Here is a 23,386-nt window from a genome sequence, read left to right as displayed (position 1 = left end):
TCAGTACCTCCTTGTGGGTCCTCCCCATGGACAGTGGGCACCTAGGCCCTGGAGATGCTTCAGGAAGATGGGGGTCCCTGTGCCTGCAGAGCTCAGATCAGCAGAGACATGGTCTCCTCCTCACTGTGCAGTTCAGGAGAGTGTCACTGTGACAATGAGCACAAAGGACAGACACAGAGGAACAGGGGAAGGAAACATGTCCTTTCCTCTGGACCCAGAGTGTGGTTTTCTATCACAGCCACCCTCACTGAGTTCTCATTTTTTCTTAGGAAGAGTGTCCACCCCACCTTCCTGGGGAAAAACCTCTGAGTCATCCCTGCCCCCTCAGTGCCCCTTGTTTCCTGGTTCAAGCCTCCTCATCATGCTGTGGTCCTGCCTTCAAGCTTCAGGAGACATTGATTTGTGTTACAGCCCTGATTTTTCCTTAAAGCAGATATTTGCTTAAATACTCATCATCCAATGTCCATATGTCCTTGAGTGGTAGTGTCCAGTGTCTGCCTCAGTCTCCTCATCTGGATGATATCACCACAAAGCCTAGTCTCCACAGTGACTGTGGGTCAGTGGTGCTGGTTCATGGGAAGGAGACTTCTATGTAATGATTTATTCCAGATAAGGTGAAGATGTGAGTGGGCTGGGAGATGAGAGGTTCAAGGTGTCCAGGGCCAAGGGCAGGATTGTAGCACCCACCCAAGACCTTATCTGTTCTGAATACCCAGCACAACTACTCACAATAGCTCTACATTATGTAGGCACAGACATGTCTAGGAAAGAGAGATGAAAGTTCCACAAATGGACAGGGAACCACAGTGGAGAACAGAGACTGAAATTGAGTGGACTCCCGTGACTGGTCTACCCATGAGTCATAAGGAGGAAACTGCCCTCCTGAGTGGAAAGAAAGGGACCCCAGGTCCTCACAGGAAGGGGGTCAGGGAGCAGGTGAAGGCTAGAAGTGTGGTCCCTGCCCCGTGTTTGTGTGGGCTTTGGGGTGTCTCTGCCCACTCCCCTGAGTTCATGGTGAGCAGTGAGCAGTCTGTCCTGTGTGTTCTGAAACACATTGAGTCCAGTATGTCAGCCATGGGTGTCTTTCCCATGTGAGTGCGTGTGTGGGATGGGGGAGGGGCTCCCATTGGACGAGCTCTGGTGGGCAGGATGCTGAGCAGGGGCTGAGCCTGAGAGAGTGAACAGCATGGGACAAGGGCAGCAGCCACAACCCCTGGTCAGCCTGACTTCCAGGACAGCCCAGGAGAATCTGTGGGAGAGCAGGTGTGGGAGGGGAGAGACTCTGACAAGAGTAGACAGTGGAGAAATCCCAATGATGACAGACAGTGCTATGGACGCCGTCTACTGACAGTGGTGACTGTCCCATGCAATGAAAGAGAGTCAGTGGAAAATATGACAGCAATGGAAGATGATCACATGTAAATATCTGAAAAAAAATGGAGGATTAAATGGTTTGAATGAGGAATGTGAATTGTTTCACAGAAGAATATAATGAGTTAGAAATCTGACAGATGGATAACCCAATAGATGGACACATTAAAACAATGATTCCCATCATGGATGAGAGAGCTGAAGGCCCAATTATGAAAGTGGAGTACAATATTAAAGAAATTTCTAGAATGCAGCACAGGGACACCAGAAGTGTGGACTGAAGGTTCCAGGGACTAGAGTGAGGAGGGCCAGTGTCACACTGATTGTGTCAAATGGAAAGAAGTGAGCATGACATTTGGTAACAGCTCCAGAGAGAAATATATAAATATTCAAATAATTTACTGAGACATGGAAATACCAGCTGGTAAGAGGGGACGTGCATACAAAAATAAAAGCTGTGTCTTTCTTCCTTTGTGGTAAATGAAGAAATTAGAGGTTAAATAAAAACACAAAGACATATTCTACACTGACTGTACACTTTAAAGTAGCAAATATTAGTCTCTATGTGGTAGTTAAGTTGGTTAGAGCATCATCCCAGTATGCCAACGTTGTGGGCTCAATTCCTAATCAGGGCACACACAAGATGCAACTGATGAATGCTCAATGAGTAGAACAACAAGTCTCTCTCTCTCTCTCTCTCTCTCTCTCTGTCCTCTCAAATCTGTAACAGGACTGGGAAGGGATGGAGAAAACTGTACTTGAACAACAATTTTAAAAGTTAAAACAATAAAATCAAAGAAAAATGAAAAAGTTAATTGGTTAATTTTCTTTTATGTGCATTTCAACTCAAATGGCCTGGAGTCCTAAAATTACTTCCCAGAGGAAGTGCATATTACCATAGTGACAAGTTCCCTTGGACCAGATTTCCTCATAGCAAAAAGTGACACCAGAAGACAGTGGGGACACACCTTCCAGGAGCAGATTGTTAGTGAAGATTGTGCACTGAGCCCCATTAGCTTTAAGGAACAAGGTGAATGTGTCAGCTGGGCCAGTCCCTAAGTGGGAACCTGTATCTCCTCCCAATCCCAGCCTGTGAGGCTGCATCTCCAGGAGAGAGAACAGATTTCTGGGGAGAGAACCACAGGGGACGTTTTTCTCTCTGAGGAGTTGAATCACACACTTTAATTGAAATAGTAAAGTGTTTCTTAGTTACTTGATAAAGAAAATTAGACTGAAATAAGGCCTTCCTAGAGCAGCAAGTTTTTAGACATTTTGACATATTCACATGTGTTGAAAGGAATACAAAGTGATATCATTCAGTTTGAAGAAAAAAGACACCAAACTGGAGAAAGTGAGATGCAATAGCAAGGGAAAATGGCAGAAGGAAAGTTGAAAGAAAAACGCTTAATCTCTATCATGTGATCCACAAACTTTCATACATTTGATGTGAACTGTATTGAGAAATAAAGCTTATTTATAAAAGAAGGAAAGGAGGTCATGTGCTGTATGGATGTATCTGGAGGACAAGTGAAATAAACAAGCCATGAAACAACAAAGCAAAACAAAAACCACACACACTTTTTTCAACCACATCAGAATTACACCTAAACTATAGAAAAAGCATCATCCAGAACTTCCTGCATTCTAGCTGAACAGAAGTCCCCCAACTAAGGTGTAAAGAAGAAGCCACACTGAGACTTGGAGACAAGAAATGGGCTGGTCCCACACCCACGTGTGGCAAACAGACATCAGGAGGGTGAGCTTGGCTGCAGAGGTCCCTCCTGAGGCGCCAGGGATCCTGCCCCATACCAGGCTCTGCAGCACACAGTTCCAGAGCCCAGGAAAAAAGTCCATAATTTTTGGTGGTGAAAACCAGCAGGGACTCTGGCTGAGTAAATCAGAGGTCTTTCAGAGTCCCAGGCAGTTCCAGCCCCACCCAACTTGCAAGCCTACCCAAGCTGGTTCCAGTGGCTTTTGCATTTGAATGGTCTCTCTTGCCTCTTGCTTCAGACTTGCCTGAAATCTCTCAAACCAGTAGCAACTGAATCCTAATCAGTACCCTTGTGAATGGCACACAGGTACACATTTTGTCTAAGGCAGGTACTTAAAGGTAGAACTGTGTGTCTCTAACTGGGTAAGTCTAATGTATTTGCTCAATTGGTGACTATAACCGGCACTCCTACAAGTGATGTATTAGAATTCCATCTGCTCACTGTTCTCTCCCCCAAGGGATAGAATTTTCCCCTTGGCATCTCATCTAGATGCATTGGGACTGTGGTCCTGTACTTTAGGGAAAAATCAGTTACAAAATTTCTAGCTGAACAGATGTCCTACAATTGTTTGTATGCTGAGGTAAAAATGATCCTTACACATAGAAGGGCAGGCAGCTTAGGTGCACTCTGGGGCTGTTAGACTGGTGTGACTGGTGTCCCACACTGGCTTGTACTGTCTGTGAAAGTCAGTTTGTGCGTCACTTCCCGACTCTGCATCAGGACCTCACAGGGGCACATGCAATTTTGCCACAAAGGGACCATAGATACCAGAACATGGGAAAATGCCAAGAACCGTTGTTTTATTAAGAGGAATTCATTGGGATGACATCAGTAATAGAATTATATAGGTTTCAAGTGTGCAATTCTCTAGTACATCATCTGTACACTGCACTGTGTTTTTAACACTGGGTTTTCCCAGGCAGTGCAACCCAAGTGATCTCTTCAAAGAAACGCATCTTGATTTCCCCCTGGCTGGTGTGGCTCTGTTGGTTGGAGCATCATCCCATAACCAAAACTCTGTGGTTTTGATTCCCAGTCAGGGTATATACCTAGATGGCAAGTTCAATTCCCTGTCTAGGCACATATAGGAGGCAACCAATCAATGTTTCTCCCTTCCTCTCTCTCTAAATAAGCAATGAAGAAGTGTCCTCAGGTGAGGGTAAAGAAATCGCCTTGATTCTGAGTGAGGAGGTTCCTGCAGAAAGTCCACAGGTGCCATCTGAGGAAAAGTGAAGGCACCTGGGGTCCAGAGCAGGCACTTGGGCATCACTTGTGATTTATCTCTTGTGGGCTGAATGTATGTGATGCCAGCTCATGGATTCATTAAAATAGATTGCATGCTGTGCACTGAGTGGATGGGCACTCCATATGAACATCAAAGCAGGTGTAATTAGAAATAAAGAACAAGTTTTCTGAAACTGCAGGGAGGTGTGGATGTGACCTTGCCATGTGGGATCAAAGCTAATTTAACTGAAATGGGAAAAGGTAGGAACTGGTCACATGAGTCAACAGTTGTCGGGAAAGGATGGGCAGAATTTAATGGCAGAAGGGTCCAGACCTCTCCCCCCTACGTATCACCAATGAGTCCTCCACCTGCAGTACACTGCAGACAGGTTACATGGCATGTCCCAGATTATCTTCCAGAACCTTCTCAGCACATGCCTTAATTTCCAAGGCTCTTCCACTCTGAATGGTGCTCCTTTGCCTCTGTGTTCAGGTCCTGGCGCCAGCCTGGGCCATTCTCTCACTGTCTTGAGCCTGAAACAGCAGCACTCCAAGGACCACCAGGACCAAGCCAGACAGGCCCATGCGGATGAGATTCCCCACTGTGTAGTCCTGGGGGTGGGAGTCTAGGAAATGTGGACAAGAGGTCACAGAGGTCACAGCAGACAAAGTCAGCCCCGGATTCTGGATGCCCACACAGCACACCTGTCTTCTCCTGACAGACAGGACCCTCTGCACCCAGCCCCACAACTGAGGATTCTCCTGCTCACCACTTGTGTTATCTGAGCTGTTGTGTGATGTGCTGATGGTGTCAGCTGCTCCTTGAAAACCATAAAGAAGTGGATGCATGAGGAATTGATCCTGCTCAAGACAATTGCCCTCAAAACACTCCTGTCCCTTATTATGTGACTGCTCCCAGCCCCTTTGTGAACCCTCTCTCTGCTATGAGGGTCCTGTCTGCTGTCATGGGCCCTGTCAGTCTCCCGGGGACTTCTGAGTGCAGACTTTGCTCCTGAGGCCCTTTGGGACATAGGTTGTCTTTCCCCTGAGAATTCAGGTTTGGTGAGAAATGTGGTCTCTCATTACAGAAAAGAGGATGTTCTTCTAATCCCCCCCGTTCTCTGAGGGGGACTGAACCATCCAAACTCACTCTTCTGGAGCTGAGAGCTTTTATTTATTCAGCAGCTGAGGACTCAGGGTCCATGGGTGGGTCTCATCTATATACTCAGACATATATGGGGTACTCGAACAATTCTTGAGCTCTGAGTATAGATAATTTTATGACTAAAACTTCAAAATGCATCTGAAGTCAAAAGTAAACCTTTTAGAGCATGTTTTTAAAAACCCCTTAATGAGGGGAGGTGGGAGAGGATAATGGGGGATGGAGGAAGTGTTTCCAGAACAACTGTAAAGGGCACCTGGAGAACTCCAAGGAGGGGTGGAGGCAGGGCGTGGAAGTCGGGATGGCTGGGGGTGGGGGGGTGAGTGGAGGGGAGTAAATGCAAACGACTGTAATTGAACAACAATAAAAGAGTTTCTAAAAGAACCTCTTAATAATAAATGGTTATTTTCCAAATAAATGGGCAAATTTAACATAATCACAGTTAAATAAAAGCAGAATTTCCTTTCTGAAGGCTGAAGTGTTTATAACTCAAATTTATACATGCAAGTATTATCTGAAAGTCCTCAGAAAGGAACAGGAACAGACAAGAGCCCCCAGAACCACGGAGCAGACAGGGGAGCCCTCAGTGTGGTTGGGACCCCCCAGCTCCTCCTGAGCCTGGCACAGCCCCTCCTCACTGTCAGGTGAGCACTGAGTGCTGGAGGTTCAGGTGAGCCGAGGGGCCTGCAGAGCTGGGCTCCAGCACTGTGGGGAAGCTGCTCTGTATGGAAGAGGGTCCAGTGGGGCTGGGACCCCAGGGGCTCAGACTCTGAGATAAAGATTCAGGGGCTGAGTGGGGGAGGGGATCTGTCCTCTCTGCTCAGTCTGATCACCTTTCTCCTCCTTCTCCCACATCTCACTCTACCCTTCTGCTCTTTCTCTGCTGAGATTCAGAACAGGGGGCTCAGGGGTAGGAGGCCCTGTGTCTTTCCACCTCAGGGGCTAGAGCTCCTCTGTGGAGCCTCCTGCACTCCTCATTTATTTCTGTCCCCGAATCTCCTAGGGACAGGACCCTGAGCTGAGTGAGCACAGAGAGGACAGGGTCAGAGGCTCCTCACCTTTCACCAGGAGCTCCAGGGGGTCACTATGACAACCAGTGGGGGTTGTCACTGTGACAACCAGTAGGGGAAGATGGTGACTGAGTGGTAGCACCTGTAGGTCCCCCCATGGGCTGAGGTGGCAGGACCCATGGAGAACTCTGCCTGGTGCTGCTGAGCTCGGGACTCTGATCTGAGACGCAGGGGGGGACTGGCTGCCCCCTCCTTGGTCAGAAGGAAAGTGTCCCTCAGGCTCTGTGACTGACACAGCAGGGTCACCTTCTCTCCTGAGGCCACTGTGGGGCCCGGCTGCACCGAGAGGGAGGGTCTGTCAGGGAGCCATCCTAGAGAGAGGGGGTGGGTGATGAGCTGTTACCACCTAGTTCTGACCTCAGAGTCACTAGGCCCCTTTCTGAGGACCCTCCTCTCTGTCTGCTTTCTCTGTGTCTCCCCCTTTGCTCTTTTCCCCTGCCTCTGTGTCTCTTACCTTCCCTGGAGACCCTACACCCCTTGTCCTGGCCATCAGCACATGAGACCCCCAGCAGGGCCTGAGCAGACTCTGGATCCCTGACTAAACCCACTGGCTCCTCACCTGCCACCAGGGTGTCCAGGGGGTCGCTTGGGGCTGACCACTCAGGGGAGAGGCTGTGTCCACCATAGCACCTGTACTGGCCCCCGTGGAAGCCACCCACAGTGCCCGGGGGGAAGTTGGCCTGAGAGATCCCAGTCTGGAACTGCAGGACTGTGCTCTCAATAAGGTTGTCTCCCTCCTCCTTGGACAGAGCAAATCTGTCATAGCCAAGGTCAGAGAGACACTGGAGGGTCAGCCTCTGTCCTGAGGTCATGATGGGGCCCTGCTGGATCAGGAGGGAAGGCTTCCCTGAGCCACCTGCAGGGACCAGACAGGAGTGAGAGGGCTGCTCCTCCCAGGAACCCTCCTCCTGGCCTGGTCCCCATGCCCCACTATCTCTCTCTGTGTCTCTGACCCAGGAACCCCTGTGCTCCCCTAACCCCACTTCCCACATGGGGTTCCCCTCCCAGCAAGGACCCCAATAACCTGTCTACAGACTCAATCCACACAAGAGGCAAAATAGAGAATTTTTTTTTACCTGAAACTAGGATCTCCAGAGGGTCACTGGGCTGTGACCACACCTGGGGTCTGTTCCTGTTATATCCATAGCACCTGAATGTCCACCTATGGCTGGGGATCACGGGGCCCACAGAAAATAGGGCCTGGAACTGCCCGCCGAGGTCTTGCTGAGAGTCCATGGTCCAGGAGCTCCTGTCTTCTCCTCCCTTTGTCAGAATGTACCTGTCAAATCTTTGCCATAAGCCGTGACACTTGAGGGTCACGGTCCCTCCTGGGGTCACAATAGGGCTGGGCAGGGCTGAGAGGCTGGGTTCTCTGTAGACTCCTAGGAGAGATGGAGGCAGTATGTTAAGTGGGGCTCACACCTCCCTCACCTTCTCCAGGGCTGGACTGTGAGGGGGAGATGCCTAGAGAGCGTCCCCCTTCCTGAGGGCAGAGCCTGAGGCTGGGACTCTGGTGTGCCCTCACCTGTCACCACCAGCTCCAGGGGGTCACTGTGCTCTGACCAGACACCTTGGCTGAGATAGTAACACTGATATCTCCCTGCAGTGCGCTCTGTCATCTCTGTGATGGGAAACTTGGTCTTGTTCCTGGGATCCAGTGGTGTCTGTCTGTCTGTCCCAGGGTGCTGGGCTTCCCTCTTTGTCCAGATGGAACTCCTGGGCCTGCATGGCCCCCTGACACCAGATGGTCAAGGGGCTGAACTGAGGGATCACAGGGCCTGGCTCAGCCCAGATGGTGGGTTTGGGGAGAGTCCCTGGAAGAAAATCAGAACCTGAGTCACAAATCATTTCCACCCCCAGTGTCCAGATCGCAGCCCCAGGAACTTCCCTGACATCCTGCATCCATTAACCCTGAACTTCTGTTTTCAATCCTCAGCTGCCTGATGGGGAAACACCTTGTCCTTTATGTGGAGAGGGTCCTGGGACCCCAGAGACACACTCACCTGCCTGCACTGAGGTCCTCAGGCCCACGCTCAGCCCTGCAAGAGAGTCCCTGTGAGACATTTGCCCTGAATCCTGAGCAGAACCCTTCTCCCCAGGAGCCCCTGAGTCCTGGGGTCCTGACAGAGCAGGCTTTCCCCTCCTCCCTCACATCTCACCGAGGCAGAGCAGGGCTATGAGGGTGGAGGGCATGGTGTCTCCTCTCTGAATGAAGTCCTGTAGAAGGGAGAGACCAGGGTGTCCTGAGGGTGATAGACAAACAGGGTGTGGTCACTGGGAGGTTGTCCGTCCCTGTCTTAGGGTTGTCATGTCAGCAGCCCCTCAGGAAGGGGGACAGTGTCTCCCCAGGAGTCTATCTCTCATTATCATGATGGAGGTAAAAATAGACTCTAAGCCTCCTGAGACACCTCTTGCAGGTGAGGTGATCCAGGCCACGTCCTTCCATGTCAGAGCCTCCCCCAAGGGTTCCCTTCACCCTCTGCTGGTTTTCAGAACCTCCTTGTGGGTCCTCCTCATGGACAGTGGGCACCCAGGCCCTAGAGATGCTTCAAGAAGATGAGGGTTCCTGTGCCTTTAGAGCTCAGATCAGCAGAGACACGGTCTCCTCTTCACCGTGCAGTTCAGGAGAGTGTCACTGTGACAATGAGCACAAAGGACAGACACAGAGGAACAGGGGAAGGAAACATGTCCTTTCCTCTGGACCCAGAGTGTGGTTTTCTCTCTATCACAGCCACCCTCACTGAGTTCTCATTTTTTCTTAGGAAGAGTGTCCACCCCACCTTCCTGGGGAGAAACCTCTGAGTGATCCCTGCCCCCTTGTTACAGAACACACAAGGGGGGCCTGGGACGATATACTATCATTAAAAGAAGGCCCCAGTCCGTTATGTCTGCCGCCCTAGGAAAGACGTCTCTCAATGCCAGAGATTTGTGAAAAGGAAAGAAAATGTTTATTTAATGCCATACTAACTTAAAGTAGTGACCTAATGTCTTTATCAAAAAAATCCTAAAGTCCCTAAAAACACCCACAAACACACAGTCCTTCCTTCCTTCCCCCTTTGCCCAGTCCAGAGTACCGTATCTCAGGAAAGGAAATAGAAGTCCATGGCTTAGGTAGTCTTCTGGTTCTTCCCAGTTAGAACTCTATCTTGACTGGGAGACCTCCCTGGATTCCCGGCACCCTCGGCTGAGTCACCAGGATCTTTGCTAAAACCAGGTGGTGGTTCCCCCTTCTAAAGCTGTGGGGGTCCCCACTCTGCCAGGCACGTGGCCCTCTCTCTCAGGGCTGCAGGAAGGGAGAGTCCCCACTCTGCCAAAACTGCATGGTTCTCTCCTCCAGGGCTGCCGCGTGGTTCTCCCTCTCTCAGGGCTGCAGGAGTCTCCACTCTGTCAAGGCCACGTGGTTTCTCTCTCAATGGCTGCCGTCTCTGGGTTTAAATCCCCCGCGCCAATCTTCTTCTGCAGCCCCATTTCCGACTCCTCCTACACTTGGGCACACTTGCCCTCAATCTGTTGTCTTCTCCAGCTTTTCTGGTCGCCATTGTGGGTCTGGGCAGGTGTCACCCATGTCATGGAGCCAATCTTCTCCCAGCTCCCATGCAGGCGCTGTAACTCAGGGGACCTGCCTCCTAGGTCCCATCTTGGGGGGAAGGTCCCTTTCCATCCCCCTGGCCTTGAGCATGGCCATAGCTATTTAGCATATCTAAGTGACCAGCCAAAGGCTATAGGTATGCTAAATGACCATGCCATGGATTAGCTGCAAAGCTGCCCTGCATGTTCTTGCTCTGTGTGTCCCTTCCCCCAACTCATACCTGTGGGGGAAGGGGTGAAGACACCTTAAAATCTCCTGGACACCTTGAGTTCTGGACCCCATTTCAAATGCCTATTTGGGGTCCCCCCTCTTGGCTACACCCTGTAACACCCTCAGTGCACCTTGTTTCCTGGTTCAAGCCTCCTCCTTGTGCTGTGGACCTGCCTTCAAACATCACAGGATATTGATTTGCGTTACAGTCCTGATTTTTCCTTAAAGCAGATATTTGCTTAAATACTCATCATCCAATGTCCATGTGTCCTTGAATGGTAGTGTCCAGTGTCTGCCTCAGTCTCCTCCTCCAGATCATGTTGTAACAAACCCCAGTCCCCACAGTGTCTGTGGGTCAGTGGTGCTGGTTCATGGGAGGGAGACTTCCATTTCCAGACCAGATGAGGACATGAGTGGGCTGGGACATGGGAGGATCAAGGTGTCCAGGGTCAAGGGCAGGGTTGTTGCACCCACCCAAGACCTTATCTACTCTGAATACCCAGCACAACTACTCACAATAGCTCTATATTATGTAGGCACAGACATGTCTAGGAAAGAGAGATGAAAGTTCCACAAATGGACAGGGAACCACAGTGGAGAACAGAGACTGAAATTGAGTGGACTCCCGTGACTGGTCTACCCATGAGTCATAAGGAGGAAACTGCCCTCCTGAGTGGAAAGAAAGGGACCCCAGGTCCTCACAGGAAGGGGGTCAGGGAGCGGGTGAAAGCTGGAAGTGTGGTTTCTTTCCCGAGGTTCTGAGTGGGCTCTGGGGTGTCTCTGCCCACTCCTCCAAGTTCACGGTCAGCAGTGAGCAGTCTTCCCTGTGTGTCCTGAAACAGACTGAGTCCAGTATGTCAGCCATGGGTGTCTGTCCTGTGTGTGTGTGTGAAGCTCCCATTGGACAAGCCCTGGTAGGCAGAATGGTGAGCAGGTATTGAGTCTGAGAGAGTAAATGGCATGGGGCAGGGGCAGCTGCCAGAGCCACTGGTCAGACTGACTCCCAAGACAACCCTGGAGAATCTGTGGGAGACCAGGTGTGGGAGGGGAGAGACTCCTACAAGAGTAGACAGTGGAGAAATCCTAATGATGACAGAGTGCTATGGACCCTGTCTACTGACAGTGGTGACTGTGATACCCAACAAAAGAGAGTCAGTGGGAAATATGAGAGCAATGGAAGATGATTACGTGCAAGTATCTGAATAAGAAAGGGGGCATTCAATGATTTGAACCAGGAATGTGCATTGTTTTACAGAAGAATATAAGTAGTTAGAAATCTGACAGATGAACAACCCGATAGATGGACACATTAAAACAATCATTCCCATCATGGATGAGACAGAGCTGAAGGTCCAGTTATGAGAGTGGAGTATAATATTGAGGAATTTTCTAGAATGCAGCACAAACACACCAAAAGTGTGGACTGAAGCTACCAGGGGCTAGAATGAACAGGGCCAGTGTCACACTGATTGTGTTAAATGGAAAGAAGTGAGCATGACATTTAGTAACAGGTCCAGAGAGAAATATATAAATATTCAAATAATTTACTGAGACATGGAAAGACCAGCTGGGGAGAGGGGGCATGTATGCAAAAATAAAATCTGTGTCTTGACCTTTTGGGTAAGTGAAGAAATTGGAGGTTAAATAAAAACACAAAGACATATTCTACACTGAACTTTACACTTTTAAAAAAATATGTGTGTATGTATGTATGTATGTATGTATTTATTTCCAGAGAGGGAATGGAGGGAGAAAGAGAGAGGGAGAGAACCATCAATGTGCAGTTGCTGGGGGCCATGGCCTTGCAACCCCGGCATGTTGCCCTGACTGGGAATTGAACCTGCGATGCTTTGGTTCGCAGCCCGCACTCAATCCACTGAGCTACGCCAGCCAGGGTGAACTTTACACTTTAAAATGGCAAATTTTAGTTCCTTGCTGGTGGCTTAGTTGGTTAGAGTATCGTCACAGTATGCCAAGGTTGTGGGCTCTATTCCTGGTCAGAGCACACACCAGAAACAACTAATGAATGCTCAGTAAGTAGAACAAGAAGTCTAGGTCTCTCTCCTCTCTCTCTCTCTCTCTCTCTCTCTCTCTCTCTCTCTCTCTCCCTCTCTCTCTCTCTCTCAAATCTATAACAGTTGTAGGGGTGGGAATGGAGGAAACTGTACTTGAACAACAATTTAAAAAGTTTAAATGATAAAACCCAGTAAATAGGAGTAAAAAAATTTTTAATTGGTTAGTTTTTTTATGTCAGTTTCAACACAAATAGCCTGGGGTCCTGAATTACTTCCTAGAGGAAGTGCACATCACCATAGTGACAAACTCGCTGGTGCTGGACATCCTCATAGCAAAGAATGACACCAGAAGAGAGTGAGAACACACCTTCCAGGAGCAGATTGTCAGTGAAGATTGGGCACTGAGCCCCATTAGCTTTAAGGAACAAGGTGAATGTGTCAGCCAGGCCAGTCCCTAAGTGATAGCCTGTGTCTCCTCCCAACTCCACCCTGTGAGGCTGTGTGTCCAGGAGAGAGAACAGATTTCTGGGGAGAGAGACTTAATCACAGGGGACGTTTTTCTCTCTGAGGAGTTGAATCACACACTTTAATTGAAATTGTAAAGTATTTCCTAGTTACTTTATAAAGAAAGTGAAACTGAAATAAGGCCTTTCCAGAGCAGTAAGTTTTTATTTATTGTCCTATGTTCACACCTGTTGAAAGGAATAGAAAGTGGTGTAATTCAGCTAGAAGAACAAAGGCAACAGACTAGAGAGTGAGATGCAAGGGCGAGGGAAAATGGCAGAAGGAAAATTGAAAGAAAAATGCTTAATCTCTATCATGTGATCCACAAACTTCCATAACATTTGATGTCAACTGTATTGAGAAATAAAGCTTATTTATAAAAGAAGGAAAAGAGGTCATGTGCTACATGGCCCTGGCTGGCATAGCTCAGTGGATTGAGCGTGGGCTGCGAACCAAAGTGTTGCAGTTCGATTCCCAGTCAGGATATATGCCTGGCTTGCAGGCCATGACCCCCAGCAACCGCACATTGATGTTTCTCTCTCTCTCTCTTTTTCCCTCCCTTCCCTCTCTAAAAATAAATAAATAAAATCTTAAAAAAAGGTCATGTGCTACATGGATGTATTTGGAGGACAAGTGAAATAAACCAGTCATGAAACAACAAAGCAAAGCAAAAACACACACACTTTTATCAACCACATTAGAATTACAGCTAAACTACAGAAAAAGCATCATCCAGAACTTCCTGCATTCTAGCTGAACAGAAGTCCCACAACTAAGGGTGTAAAGAAGAAGCCACATGGAAACTAGGAGACACAAAATGGGCTGGTCCCACACCCACGTGTGGCAGACAGAAGTCAAGAGGGAGAGCTCTGCTACAGAGTTCCCTCCTGAGGCGCCAGGGATCCTGCCCCACACCAGGCTCCACAGCCCAGAGTTCCAGAACCAAGGAAAGAAGTCTATAATTTTTGGCTGTAAAAGCCAGTGGGGACTCTGGCTGAGTGAGTCAGAGGACTTCTAGAGTCCCAAACAGTTCCCACCCCACCCAACTTGTAAGCCCACCCAAGCTGCTTCCAGTGGCTTTCCATTTGAATGGCCTCTCTTGCCTTATGCTTTGGACTTTCTTGAAATCTCTCAAACCAGTATCAACTGAATCCTATTCACTGTCCTAGTGAATGGCACACATGTACACATTTTGTCTCAGGTACTTAAAGGTAGAGCTGTGTGTCTCTAACTGGGTAAGTGTAATGTATTTGCTCAATTGGTGACTATAATTTGCCCTCCTACAAGTGATGCATTAGAATGCTATCAGCTCACTGTCCTCTCTCCCAAGGGATAGTAGGATTTTCCCCTTGGCATCTCATCTAGATGCCTTGAGACTGTGGTCCTGTACTTTCATGGAAAATCAGTTACAACATTTCTTGCTGAGCAAAGTCCCACAACTGTTTGTACATGGAAGTAGAAATGATCCTTGCACATAAAAGGGCAGGCAGCATAGTTGCACCCTGGGGCTGTCAGAATGGTGTGACTGGTGTCCCACACTGGCTTGTACTGTCTGTGAAAGTCAGTTTGTATGTCAGTTCCCGATCTCACAGGGGCACCTCCAGGTTAGGCACAAAGGGACCATAGATACCAGAACATGGGAAAATGCCAAGAACCATTGTTTTATTAAGAAGAATTCATTGGGATGACATCAGTAATAGATTCATATGGGTTTCAAGTGTGCAGTTCTCTAATACATCATCTGTACAGTGCACTGTGTTTTTAACACTGGGTTTTCCTGGGCAGTGTAACCCAGGTGACCGCTTCAAACAAGCACGTCTTGATTTCCCCCTGGCTGGTGTGGCTCTGTTGGTTGCAACATCTTCCCATAACCAAAACTTTATGGTTTTGATCCCTGATCAGCCCACATACCTAGATTCCAAGTTCAATCCCTTGTCCAGGCACATATGGGAGGCAACCAATCAATGTACCTTTCTCCCATTGACGTTTCTGTCTCTCCCTTCCTCTCCTCAAATAAAGCAATGTAAATATCTCTGCTTCTGAGGATAGAAAAATAGTCTTGATTCTGAATGAGGAGGTTCCTGAAGAAAGTCCACAGGTGCCATCTGAGGAAAAGTGAAGTTATGTGGGGTTCAGAGAAGGCACTTGGGCATCTCTTGGGATTTATCTCTTGTGGGCTGAATCACTGTGATGCCAGTTCATTGGTTTATTAGAACAGATTGCAGGCTGTGCACTGAGTCGATGGGCACTCCATATGAACATCAATGTGTGTGTAATTAGAAAAAAGGGAAAATGTACTCCCTGGAAGTGCAGGGAGGTGTGGACGTGATCATGCCATGTGGGATCAACCCTAATTTAACTGAAATGGGAAAGGATAAGGAGGGGTCACACGATTCAGCAATGGTTGGGAGGAGATGGACTGAATTTAATGGCAGAAGGGTCCAGACCTTGTCCCTCTGCATATGATCAATGAGTCCTCCACCTGCAGTGAGCTGCAGGCACGTCACACAGCAAGCCCCAGATTTTCTTCCAGAACAACTGGGCACATGACTTCATTTCCAAGGCTCTTCCACTCTGAAAGATGCTCCTTTACCTCTGTGTTCAGGTCCTGGCGCCAGCCTGGGCCATTCTCTCACTGTCTCGAGCCTGAGACAGCAGCACCCCAAGGACCACCAGCACCAATCCAGCCACACCCATGCGGATGAGATTTCCCACTGTGTAGTCCTGGGGGTGGGAGTCTAGGAAATGTGGACAAAGATGTCAGAGGTCTCAGCAGACAGGTCCCCCTGGACCAGCATTGCCCACCCAGTTCGCCAGTCTCCCCCTGACAGACAGGACCCTCTGCACCCAGTTCCAGAACTGAGGATTCTCCTGTTCACCACTCTTGTTATCTGAGCTGTCGTGTGATGTGCTGATGGTGTCAGCTGCTCCTTGAAAACCATAAAGAAGTGGATGCATGAGGAATTGATCCTGCTCAAGCCAATTGCCCTCAAAACACTCCTGTTCCTCATTATGTGACTGTTTCCAGCCCCTTTGTGAACCCTCTCTCTGCTATGAGGATCCTGTCTATTGTCATGGGCCCTGTCAGTCTCCTGGGGACTTCTGAGTGCAGACTTTGCTCCTGAGGCCCTTTGGGACATTTGTTGGCTTTGTCCCGCAAATTCAAGTTCAGTGAGAAATGTGGTCTCTCATTACAGAACATAACATGTTCTTCTAATCCCACCCCCACCCCCCTCTGTGGGAGGCTGAACTATCCAAACTCCCTCTTCTGAAGCTGAGAGCTTATATTTATTCAGCAGCTGAGGACTCAGGGCCCATAGGCGTGTCTCATCTATACACTCAGGCATATATGTGGTACTCGAACAATTCTTGAGCTCTGAGTATAGATAGTTTTATGACTAAAACTTCAAAATGCATCTGAAGTCAAAAGTAAACCTTTTAGAGTATGCTTTTAAAAACCCCTTAATAAGGGGAGGTGGGAGAGGATAATGGGGGGATGGAGGAAGTGTTTCTAGAACAACTATGAAGGGCACATGGAGAACTCAAGGAGGGGTGGACACTGGGTATGTAAGTGGGGCTGGTGGGGTGGGGGAGTGAGTGGAGGGGAGTAAATGCAAACGACTGTAATTGAACAACAATAAAAGAATTTCTAAAAGAACCTCTTAATAATAAATGGTTATTTTCCAAATAAATGGGCAAATTTAACACAATCACAGTTAAATAGGAGCAGAATTTCCTTTCTGAAGGCAGAAATGTTTCTAACTCAAAATTATGCATGCAACTATTGCCTGAAAGTCCTCAGAAAGGAGCAGGAACAGACAAGGGCCCCCAGAACCAGGGAACAGACAGGGGAGCCCTCAGTGTGGCTGGGAGCCTCCAGCTCCTCCTGAGCCTGGCACAGCCCCTTCTCACTGTCAGGTGAGCACTGAGTGCTGGAGGTTCAGGTGAGCCCTGGGGCCTGCAGAGCTGGACACCCAGGGAGGAAGTTACTCTCTCAGGAATAGGCCCCAGTGGGGCAAGGGGGAGGGGCAGGGGCTCAGACTCTGAGATGGATTCAGGAGGTGAGTGGGGGAGGGATCTGTCCTCTCTGCTCAGTCTGATCACCTTTCTCCTCACTTCTCACATCTCTCACTTCACCCTCCTGCTCTTTCTCTGCTGAGGAACAGAGGGCTCAGGGGTGGGAGGCCCTGTCTCTTTCCACCTCTCAGGGGCTGGAGCCCCTCTGTGGAACCTCCTGCACTCCTCATGTATTTCTATCCCTGACTTTCCTAGGGACAGGGCCCTGAGCTGGGTGAGCAGAGAAATGACAGGGTCAAGGGCCTTACCTGAGACCAGGAGCTCCAGGGAATCACTGGGCTGTGACAATAGGTAGGGGCTGCTGTGGTTTGAGCTGTAGCACCTGTAGGTCCCTCCATGGGCAGAGGTCACAGGACCCAGGGAGAACTCTGCCTGGTGCTGCTGAGCTCGGGACTGTGATCTGAGACGCAGGGGTGGATGGGCTGTGCCCTCCTTGGACAAAAGGAAAGTGTCCCTCGGGCTCTGTGACTAACACAGCAGGGTCACGTTCTCTCCTGAGACCACTGTGGGGCCTGGCTGTACAGTGAGGAAGGGTCGGTCATGGAGCCATCCTAGAGAGAGTGGAGGCGGTAAAGGGGCTGCTACCACCTAGTTCTGACCTGAGAGTCACTAGGCCTCTTTCTGAGGACCCTCCTCTCTGTCTGTTTCTGTTTTCTTTGCATCTCCCCCTCCCCCTCTGATCCCCAGTCTCTGTTTCCTTCCCTCCCTGGGGACAGACCCCACACCCCTTCTTCTGGTCATCACCACCTGAGACCCCCAGCAGGGCCTGAGAAGACTCTGGGTCCCTGACTGAGCCCACTGGCTCCTCACCTGCCACCAGGATGTCCAGGGGGTCACTGGGGGCTGACCACTCAGAGGAGAGGCTGTGTCCACTGTAGCACCTATACTGGCCCCCATGGGTACTGTTCACAGTGCCCAGGGGGAAGCTGGCCTGCGAGAGCCCAGCCTGGGGCTGCAGGACAGAACTCTGGGGGAGGTCCTGTCTCCCCTCCTTGGAGAGAGCGAATTTGTCATAGACAAGGTCAGAGAGACACTGGATGGTCAGGCTTTGTCCAGAGGCCACAATGGGGCCCTGCTGGGTCAGGAGGGAAGGCTTCCCTGAGCCACCTGCAGGGACCAGACAGGAGTGACAGGACTGCTCCTCCCATGAACCCTCCTCCTGGCCTGGCCCCAGGTCCCCCTGTCTCTCTCTCTGCATCTCTTACCCCCGAGCCCTTGTTGCCCTCACCCCACCTCTCACACGGAGCTCCCCTCCCTGCAAAGACCCGAGTAAGATGTCTACAGACTCAATCCATGCAAAAGGCAAAATAATTTTGTTTTTTACCTGTGACAAGGAGCTCCAGGGGGTCACTGGGCTGTGACCACACCTGGGGTCTGTTCCTGTAATATCCATAGCATCTGAAAGTCCACCTATCACTGAGGGTCACAGGACCCACAGGGAACAGGGCCTGGACCTGCCCACCTGGGTCTTGCTGTGATTCTAGGGTCCAGGAGAGCCTGTCTTCTTCCATAGTCAGAGTGAACCTGTGAAATCCCTCCAGTGAGCCACACTGGAGGGTCACATTCCCTCCTGAGGTCACAACAGGGCTGGGCAGGGCTGAGACCCTGGGTTTGCTATAGTAGAATCCTAGGAGAGATGGAGGCAGCATGTGAAATGTGGCTCATACCTCCTTCATGTACCCCAGGGCCAGGTGTGGGGGGGAGACTCCCTGAGAGTATCCCTCTTCCCAAGGGCATAGCCTGAGTTTGAGACCCCTGAGTGTCCTGTCACCTGTCACCACCAGCTCCAGGGGGTCACTGCGCTCTGACCAGACACCTTGGCTGAGATAGTAACACTGGTATGTCCCTGCAGTGTGCTATGTCATGCGTGCGATGGGGAACTTGGTCTTGTTCCCAGGATGCAGTGGGATCTGCCTGTTCCAGGGTGCCGGCCTGCCCTCTTTATCCAGACGGAACTCCTGTGCCTGCAGGGTCCCCTGACACCAGATAGTCACGGGACTCAACTGAGGGTTCACAGGGCCTGGTTCAGCCCAGAGGGAGGGTTTGGGGAGGGTCCCTGGAAGAAAATCAGAACCTGAGTCACAAATCATTTCCACCCCCAGTGTCTAGATCACAGACCCAGGACCATATCTGATATGTCCCATCCATGACCCAGAACTTATGTCCTCCACCTGAAGCTACCTGATGGGGAAATACCTTGTCCTTTATGTGGAGAGGGTCCTGGGACCCCAGGGGACAGACTCACCTGCCTGCACTGGGGTCCTCAGGCCCATGCTCAGCCCTGCAAGAGAGCCCCTGTGAGACATTTGCCCTGAATCCTGAGCAGGACCCTCCTCCCCAGGAGCCTCCTGAGCCCTTGGGTCCTGACAGAGCAGGATTTTCCCTCCCTCCTCACATCTCACCGAGGCAGAGCAGGGCTCTGAGGGCAGAGGGCATGGTGTCTCCTCTCTGAAACCAGTCCTGTAGAAGGAAGGGACCAGGGTGTCCTGAGGATGATAGACACATAGGGCATGGTCACTGGGATGTTGGCTGTCCCTGTCCTGGAGTTGTCATGTCAGCAGCTCCTCAAGAGGGGGTCAGTGTCTCCCCAGGAGTCCACCTCTCATTCTCATGATGGAGGAAAAAATAGAACTGGAGCTTCCTGAGACACTCAGGAAGACCTGGAGCTTCCTGAGACACTTCCTGAGATGCCAATTTAATTGAAATGGAAAAAGGTAGGAACCAGACACATGACTCAACAATGGTCAGGAAAGGATGGTCTGAATTTAATGGCTGATGTGTCCAGACCTTGTCCCCCTGCATATGACCAATCAGTAACCCATGTGCAATGAGCTGCAGACAGGTCACTTGGGATGCCCCAGATTATATTCCAGAAACTTCTGGGCTGATGAGTTTATTTCCAAGGCTCTTACTCTGAATGGTGCTCCTTTACTTCTGTGTTCAGGTCCTGGTGCCAGCCTCGGCCATTCTCTTGCTGTCTCGAGCCTGAGACAGCAGTACCCCAAGGACCACCAGCACCAATCCAGCCACACCCATGTGGATGAGATTCCCCACTGTGTAGTCCTGGGGGTGGGAGTCTAGGAAATGTGGACAAAGATGTCAGAGGTCTCAGCAGACAGGTCCCCCTGGACCAGCATTGCCCACCCAGTTCGCCAGTCTCCCCCTGACAGACAGGACCCTCTGCACCCAGTCCCAGAACTGAGGATTCTCCTACTCACCACTCGTGTTGTCTGAGCTGTTGTGTGATGGGCTGATGGTGTTGGCTGCTCCTTGAAGACCATAAATTGGGCGCATGAGGAGTTGATGCCACTCAAGCCAGTTGTCCTCAAAACTCTCCTGTTCCTTATTATGTGACTGCTCCCAGCACCTTTGTGAATGCTTTCTCTGCTGCGAGGGTCCTGTCTGCTGTCATGGGCCCTGTCAGTCTCCCAGGGACTTCTGAGTGCAGACTTTGCTCCTGAGGCCCTTTGGGATATAGGTTGTCTTTGCCCCAAGAATTCAGGTTTGGTGAGAAATGTGGTCTCTCATGACAGAACAGGGTATGTTCTTCTAATCCCCCTACTCAGTGTGGGAGACTGAACCATCCAAGCTCACTCTTCTGGAGATGAGAGTGTATATTTGTTCAGCTGCTGAGGACTCAGGGTCCACGGGTTAGTCTCATCTATACACAGACAAAAGCGGGGTTCTCGAACAATTCTTGAGCTCTGAGTATAGGTAATTTTATGAATAAAACGTCAAAATGCATCTGAAGTAGAAAACACACCTTTTAACTCGTGTTTTAAAAACATCTTAATAATAAATGGTCATTTTCATAATAAATGGGAAAATTTAACACAATTGTAGTTAAATAGGAGCAGAATCACCTTTCATAAGGCAGAAATGTTTATCACTCAAATTTATACATGCAAGTATTGCCTAAGAGTTCTCAGAAAGGAGCAGGAATAGACAAGAGCACCCAGAACCACGAAGCAGACAGGGGAATCCTCAGTGTGAGTGGGAGCCCCCAGCTCCTCCTGAGCCTGGCACAGCCCCTCCTCACTGTCAGGTGAGCACTGAGTGCTGGAGGCTCAGGTGAGCCATGGGATCTGCAGAGGTGGGCTCCCAAGGGGGAAGCTGGTCTGTATGGAAGAGGGTCCAGTGGGGGCTGGGACCTCATGGGCTCAGACTCTGAGATGAAGATGCAGGGAGTAAGTGGGGGAGGGGATCTGTCCTCTGCTCAGTCTAATCACCTTTTTGCTCACCTCACACATCTCACTCCACCCTCCTGCCCTTTCTCTCTGCTGAGATTCAGAAAAGAGGGCTCAGGTGTGGGAGACCCTGTTTCTTTCTACATGTCAAGGGTGGATACCCCCCTGTGGAGCCTCCTGCACTCATCATTTATTTCTGTCCCCAATTTTCCTAGGGTCAGGACCCTGAGCTAAGTGAACACAGAAAGTATAGGGTCCGGGGCACCTCACCTGAGGCCAGGAGCTTCAAGGGTTCACTGGGCTGTGACCACACCTGTGGGATTTGCCTGTAGCAGCCATAACATCTGAATGTCCACCTGTGGCTGGGGGTCAGGGGGCCCACAGGAAACTGGACCTGAAAGTTCAAATTCAGGTGTTGTCGTGAGTCCAGGGTCCAGGAGAGCCTGTCCTCTCCTTCCTTAGTCAGAATGAACCTATCAAATCCCTCCCATGAGCCACACTGGAGGGTCACATTCCCTCCTGAGGGCACGGCAGGGATGGGCAAGGTGGAGAGGCTGGGTTTTTAGTAGGAGAATCCTAGGAGAGAAGGAGGTAGTGTGTTAAATGGGGCTCACATCTCCCTACAACCCCCAGGGCTGGGCTGTTAGGGAGAGACCCCCTGAGAACATCCCCCTTCCTGAGGGCAGAGCCTGAGGCTGGGACCCCTGAGTGTCCTCTCACCTGTCACCAGCAGCTCCAGGGGGTCACTGTGCACTGACCAGACACCTTGGCTGAGATAATGACACTGGTATCTCCCTGCATGTGGCTCTGCCATGTGTGTGATGGAGAACTTGGCCTTTTTCCCGGGATCCAGTATCTTCTGTGTGTCCCAGGGTGCTGGCCTTCCTTCTTTATCCAAGTGGAACTCCTGGGCCTGAAGGGTCCCCTGACACTTGGGCCCAGAGGGTCACAGGGCTATCCCTGGGAATCACAGAACCTGGCTCAGCCCAGAGAGTGGGTTTGGGGAGGGTCTCTAGAAGGAATCAGAGGCTGGGTCACAAGATATTCATCCCAAGTCCCCAGATCACAGCCTCAGGACCCTCCCAGATGTCCCCCATCTGTCATCCCAGATCTGATTTTCTGTTTTTTTTGTTTTGTTTTGTTTTATAAACACCTTTTTCTTTGCTTTTAGAGAGAGAGGAACAAAGGGAGAGAGCAAGCTCAAGAGAGGGAAACTTTGATATGAGAAACGTCAGGTTGCTCTCCTGCAGTAGTTCCTGACCAGGAATTGAGCCCACAATCCTTCACTTTGCTGAACGACATTCAACCACTGAGCCACCCAGCAAAGTCTGATCTTCTCCTTTTTTAGATGGTCAGGCTGCGCCCACTTGTCAATGAGAAAGTAAAACCTCGTAGTTCTGGGGACAGACTCACCTGCCTGCACTGGAATCCTCAGGCCCATGCTCAGCCCTGCAAGAGAGTCCCTGTGAAACATTTGCCCTTAATCCTGAGCAGAACCTTCCTCTCCAGGAGCCCCCTGAGTCCTGGGGTCCTGACAGAGTAGTGCTTCCCCTCCTCCATTCACATCTTACCAAGGCAGAGTAGGGCCATCAGGGTAGGGGGCATTGTGTCTCCTCTCTGGTTCTGGCTGTACAGAAGGAAGAGACCACAGAGTCTGCAGAACAGAGAGACAGACTGGGTGTGGCCATTGGGAGGCTGTCCCTACTTGTCTTGGTGATGTCACCTCAGCAGTACCTCGAGAAGAGGAACAGTGCCACACGAGAAGCCTGGTTGCTGTTTCCCGGATCAAGTAGCAAACTGATTCAGAGTGTCCTGAGATGCCCTTTGCATCTGAGGTGACCTAGGGCATGTCCTTACAGGTTAGAAGCCTCCCTGAAGGGGTCCCCTTCACCCTCTGCCCAGCCATCAGCACCTCCCTGTGGGGACCTTGATCACCCAGGCCCTGGAGATGCTTCAGGAAGACTGGGGTCCCTGTGCCTGCAGAGATCAGATCAGCAGAGACATGGTCTCTGTCTCACTGCAGTTCAGGCGAGAGTCACTGTGACAATGAGCGCAAAGGACCAATACAGGGAAATAGGGGAGGACACACGCCCCTTCTCCGGCCCTGGGGTGTGGGTTTTCTATCACAGCCACCTCATGAATTTCTCATTTTTCTTAGCCAGAGTGTCCACCTACACCTTCCAGGGAACAAGGCTGACTCATTCC

At 50.3% G+C, this 23,386-nt stretch overlaps 1 protein-coding gene and 2 pseudogenes across 1 annotated transcript; all 3 read right to left on the bottom strand.

The window, feature by feature from the left end:
• Positions 1-6,635: 6,635 nt before the first annotated feature.
• On the bottom strand, positions 6,636-9,048 carry LOC114510703 (annotated as a pseudogene).
• Positions 9,049-15,439: 6,391 nt separating this feature from the next.
• On the bottom strand, positions 15,440-19,446 carry LOC118497821 (annotated as a pseudogene).
• Positions 19,447-19,934: 488 nt separating this feature from the next.
• Positions 19,935-22,231, bottom strand: LOC118497820 (leukocyte immunoglobulin-like receptor subfamily A member 5). Its single transcript, XM_036013524.1, has 3 exons — positions 21,902-22,231; positions 20,213-20,263; positions 19,935-20,071 (listed from the first exon to the last, which is right to left on the bottom strand). Exons 1-3 carry the CDS (start codon positions 21,993-21,995, stop codon positions 19,935-19,937), a joined length of 282 nt encoding a protein of 93 aa, XP_035869417.1. The 5' UTR covers positions 21,996-22,231.
• Between the last annotated feature and the right edge of the window lie 1,155 nt (positions 22,232-23,386).

This window comes from Phyllostomus discolor, chromosome 12 (genome assembly GCF_004126475.2).
Source record: "Phyllostomus discolor isolate MPI-MPIP mPhyDis1 chromosome 12, mPhyDis1.pri.v3, whole genome shotgun sequence".
NCBI lineage: Eukaryota > Metazoa > Chordata > Mammalia > Chiroptera > Phyllostomidae > Phyllostomus > Phyllostomus discolor.
Note: the sequence above shows the minus strand (reverse complement) of the source record. Positions and strands in the feature narration are given on the sequence as shown.